At 36.2% G+C, this 5,307-nt stretch overlaps 1 protein-coding gene across 1 annotated transcript in view; it reads left to right on the top strand.

The window, feature by feature from the left end:
* Nucleotides 1-548: 548 nt before the first annotated feature.
* The window catches only part of LOC107686623 (uncharacterized), a 5,665-nt gene continuing 906 nt past the window's right edge, over nucleotides 549-5,307 (top strand). The window contains exons 1-6 of the mRNA XM_016483681.1: nucleotides 549-740; nucleotides 1,628-1,754; nucleotides 1,859-1,952; nucleotides 2,043-2,170; nucleotides 3,339-3,481; nucleotides 4,206-4,403. Of these exons, the coding sequence (XP_016339167.1) occupies nucleotides 730-740; nucleotides 1,628-1,754; nucleotides 1,859-1,952; nucleotides 2,043-2,170; nucleotides 3,339-3,481; nucleotides 4,206-4,403 (701 nt within the window). The 5' untranslated portion in view covers nucleotides 549-729. The remainder of the gene's footprint in view (nucleotides 741-1,627; nucleotides 1,755-1,858; nucleotides 1,953-2,042; nucleotides 2,171-3,338; nucleotides 3,482-4,205; nucleotides 4,404-5,307) is intronic.

The following is a 5,307-nucleotide window of genomic DNA, read 5'->3' as shown; positions in this document are numbered from 1 at the left end:
AAACTTCCAATGCAGAATCAGCCGTTGCGTATCTCTGAACAGCTCACAGCAGAGAATGAATCAGTGTGTTTGAATGAATCGTTTGAATAAATGATTCAATGACTCGCTCATAAACCACTCACTTGTATTGTTTCTTAATGAATCAGTGTTGTAAACGAATCGGTTTAATGATTTATTAAATGATCCACTCAAAAAGGTGGTCACTTGTCGCCATCGATGTAATTTGCAAAAAGAGTCGATGGATATTTATTTATTTATTTATTTGGTGTGACTACTTGTAATAGCATATCCTATATAAATTCAAGTTTTGAGTTTTGCTTTTACTGAAAGAGATGTACATTCTTATTTATTATTCATTCATTAATTCATTTATTTCAGTTCATTTAAATGGTCCTGTGGTGTGACATTCCTTTTCAAAAGTACAAAATGGTCTATCTCACAAAGCCTGCATGTACAATAATTATATACTAAATATTTACAGCATAAAAGGGGTACAGCTGTATATTAACATTTCACAGCTATACTGCATGTTCCAAACGTCACTGAAGTGCAACCTTAGACACACTGATGCCCTGACTGACCTCCGTGCGCATGCGCAGAGCTCACTCTCACCTGTCGCACTTTAGCACACATTCATCCAGCATCAATGGGAAACCGCACTATATTCCTTTTAAGTAACTCACTTCACTGCGTATCAAATGCCAAAGGGATCTGTCAGAACCAACGGACATGTCCGAAAGGTAGGAACAGTTTTGAAAAACATCTCCTAATGTGCAGCACATTTGCAGTTTTATTTCTGAACACTGCCTGGAAAATAAACGCGCACTCGTATGGCTTTTAATTTAGATTTCTCTGCTTTAATCGTCTTTGGAAGACTGCTGTTATACTTTTCTGCATAATTTATGGGAATTACCACTGGAACATGAAGATCGACCCTAATTTATTAATGGGTTAAAAATAAATTATTACGATATTGCCACAGTTATAAAGACATTATATAAACGATTGCCGTGTTACAGCTGTTATATGTTATTGTAAACACTTTCTAAAATAATGTACATTTACAGGTAGCAGTTTCACATGACATACTACATAATCAGTAGCCATTAACAGCGTTAAGATGTGAGCTGAAATTCTCAAATGTTCTGATATATTGTGCTCGGGTGTCGTGGGTGACTTTAATCCGGATCAGGGTGCAGAGTTCACGGTAATCTACACCAGAACCTCAGCCCAGCGGATGTAAGGACGCGCAGGCTCTCGTTACACACAGGCTGTGTCTCAAAACCTGCTGAGCGCCCTACATAGGCAGCACACTGTTTGCGTGCAACATTTTTGAGCGTCATATGATTAGCATCTTGAATTTTATAAACATTTTTCATGTAATATGTTATACTCTGCCTTCTAGATAGTCAGCTCACTAGGTTTTGAGATACAAACAAGGACTTGTCACTATTTGTGCACATTTTTGGTATTTAAATATTTGTATTTGGTTACACTCCATTATAAATGAACATTCACTAATAGCTAGAAATATATTGAAACTGTGATTAAAATGCTTAAGATTTCAGCCTGTGATCTCCGTTAAGCATTAGGCCTCTGTAATGTTTGTTAATGGCTCTCGCTCTAGTTCCTCTGGAGTGAACACCAGCAGTGAAAGTTTTCCCAAGTCTCACTCGCACTACTCTGAGTTAAGCGACACACACACTCCTTTCTCTGTGGAACTGACTCCAGACTCTGGCATTGTTGCCACTCCAGTAAGTCAATTCAAAGTCATTCATGAAGTGTCGTGTGTGGTTTGATTGACAGCTCACGTGTCTAAATGAACACTGAATGCTGTCATTGTGTTTGTTCCATGCAGTTGCCATCCAGTCGGTTCAGGTTTGCCTCGTGGCACTGGCTAGAGGAGCATGATGTGCGTGGAGACCAGCTCGCCTGCCCCAGGGTCAGAGAGGGTAAGAGGTCATTCGGGGTCACCCTTCTTTTATATATTTTTTCAGTGTTACCATAATACAATCACAGAACACACATCAATCGTCAAACAGGGCCTGATGAAGACGAGCTATCCGTTAACAGTGAAGACATATTTCTCAGAGGAGGCAGGAGGAAGAGGAGGGAGGATGAAGGACAGAAATGGGAGGAGAGACTCCAGGAGAACTGGGAGAACTGTGTGGTGAGACACCAAGCTATCTATCCATCCATCCATCCATCATCTATCTATCTATCTATCTATCTATCCATCCATCCATCATCTATCTATCCATCCATCCATCCATCCATCTATCTATCTATCTGTTTTAAAGAGTAATTAATACTTTTATTCAGCAAGGATCAAACTGATCAAGTGTGACAGTAAAGGCATTTAAAATTGTACAAAAGAGTTCTATTATAAATAAATAATGCTGTTCTTTTTATTTATCAAAAATCCTAAATGAATGTCATGTATTTTCCACAAAGATATGAAGCAGCACAATTTTCAACATTGATAGTAATCAGAAATGTTTATTGAGCAGTAAATCAGCATATTAGAATGATTTCTGAAGGATCATGTGACACTGAAGACTTGAGTAATGATGCTGAAAATTCAGCGTTGATCACAAGAATAAATTACTTTTTAAAATGTACTAATTTAAATATATTCATATCTTCACCATCTATCCATCTATCTATGTTTTAAAGTATCTATCATCTATCTATCTATCTATCTATCTATCTATCTATCTATCTATCCATCCATCCATCATCTATCGATCCATCCATCCATCCATCCATCCATCTATCCATCTATCTATGTTTTAAAGTAATTAATACTTTTATTCAGCAAGGATCAAACTGATCAAGTGTGACAGTAAAGGCATTTAAAATTGTACAAAAGAGTTCTATTATAAATAAATAATGCTGTTCTTTTTATTTATCAAAAATCCTAAATGAATGTCATGTATTTTCCACAAAGATATGAAGCAGCACAATTTTCAACATTGATAGTAATCAGAAATGTTTATTGAGCAGTAAATCAGCATATTAGAATGATTTCTGAAGGATCATGTGACACTGAAGACTTGAGTAATGATGCTGAAAATTCAGCGTTGATCACAAGAATAAATTACTTTTTAAAATGTACTAATTTAAATATATTCATATCTTCAAAAACAGTTATTTTAAATTGTAATAATATTTCACAATATTCCTGTTTTTACTGTATTCTTTAACAAATAAATGAAGACTTGGTGAGCATAAAAGCCTTTCAAAAACACAAAAAAATCGTACAGATCTCGATATCTGTCTAGCGACCAGCTGGTTATCTTCGTATTGCGTTTACAGTTCTGTCTCTGTGACCCCAGGTGCTGAACTTGTCTTATCAGGACTTAGGAGATCCGTACCAGCTGGAGAACTTCATCCGCATCCTGAGGAGACTGATCCGGGTGGAGTGTCTGCAGCTGGTGGATAACGCACTGAGAGATCTCAGTTCTGTCAGACTGCCAAGGTACCAAACTAACCTCTACACTATAACAACTGAAAGATGTTCTCATTTGAGTGCACATGAACATCATTCTGAATGCTGCTGACACTGTAAATGAGTTTAGATGGAGATCTGGTTTGTGGTCTGTGGACCATATAACACAAACTCCCTCTTGATCGTTCCATGGAGTGCTGTCCTATTATATTGCATTGGTTGTTTTGTAACAGTATGTGTATGGCTGTGTAAAAAAACATGTAGTGCAACTTTAGCTGTGTGCTGTAATCTCATATGACGAGTTTATTTTACAGTAAGAAGGAAGCTGTTAATTATGTATTATCATCAAACTCAGAGTTAAAAACAGCCTTAATCACATTATTTTATTTGAATATGGGTCTTACTGATAGATGGTTAAATTTGCATTGCATTTGTAATTCTGTGAGGTTTTGTGGGATTAATTTCAGGATTTTTAAAATGTATTTATTTAATTGTCCTTCAGATATTCAGGACGCATGTTGTGCTTTTTTCTTGCGAAAACTAAATATGAAAAATATATTTTTCTTAGTAAATTACAGTGGCTATTTGGACACTAGATAATTAGACATTAATCCTGCTTGCTTTACTGTTTTGTCATCTAGTGCAATGACAATAATACAATTTCAGATGAGTTCAGTGTATATGAGGTACAACATAATTTGTGACATATTACAATCACTAGCAAAACTTGATTGAGAATGTGCATTTGTTATAGATGTAAAATCCTGAATCTTCACCAGAACAACTTGACGTCCATTTGTCAGCTGCCAAAGGTTCCTGAGATCCAGCACTTGTGCCTGTCTGAAAACAGTATTTCCTCTCTGGGCGAACTGTCCCTGCTGAGGAGCACGCCGCTCCGATCTCTGACCCTCAAACGCAACCCCTGCCAGTTTCTGGAGGACTACCGCTCACGGTGAGAGGAATACAGAGCTAAATGAGGTTTCTTCCAGTTATACCCTTGTTAAAAAGAAGTATGTGTCAGCATGCTTTTAAAAAGAGTACTTATTACAGAAATATTTTTTTTTTAAATAACAAACTTAAGAGTGAACTGAATGTAATGCTTTCAGACACTTGATTGCATGTTATTAGCAACTAAAATAAAATGTATTATAATTAAGAGTGTTTTTGACCCAAATTAAGTAGGACCTTAAGTACATCTTTCTATGTAATTTCTTCTGTTGTGTTGTGCTGTTCCAAACCTGTATGAATTTTCTTCTGTTGAACACAAAATAAGATATTTTGAAAAATGTTGGTAACCAAAGAGCTGCTGGTAGCCATTGACTTCCATAGTATTTTGTTCCATACTATGGAAGTCAATGGCTATCGACAATATCGGAATATCTTTTATGTTTCACACAGTAACGTAACTCGTACAGGTTTGACGGTGAGTGCATGATGACAGAATTTTCATTTTTGGGTGAACTATGTTTATATGTTTGTAAAGAAACATAGCCATGGAAGTCTTCTTTAAGTACACTTAAGTTGCCTTTTATTTAATTAATATTATATTATCTGCAAGTAGATTTTTTTAAATAAACTTTTAAAGGGGTCATATGATGCTGCTAAAAAGAACATTATTTTGTGTATTTGGTGTAATGAAATGTGTTTATGCGGTTTAAGGTTAAAAAAACACATTATTTTCCACATACTGTACATTATTGTTTCTCCTCTATGCCCCGCCTTTCTGAAACGCGTCGATTTTTACAAAGCTTATCGGTCTGAAAAGCAAGGTGTGCTGTGATTGGCCAGCTATCCAGTGCGTTATGATTGGCCGAATACCTCAAGTGTGTGACAGAAATGTTACGCCCCTTACCATA

Source organism: Sinocyclocheilus anshuiensis, unplaced genomic scaffold (genome assembly GCF_001515605.1).
Source record: "Sinocyclocheilus anshuiensis isolate Anshui unplaced genomic scaffold, SAMN03320099.WGS_v1.1 scaffold733, whole genome shotgun sequence".
Lineage (NCBI taxonomy): Eukaryota > Metazoa > Chordata > Actinopteri > Cypriniformes > Cyprinidae > Sinocyclocheilus > Sinocyclocheilus anshuiensis.
The sequence above is the reverse complement of the archived record's forward strand: the minus strand, read 5'-3'. Positions and strand labels throughout refer to the sequence as shown.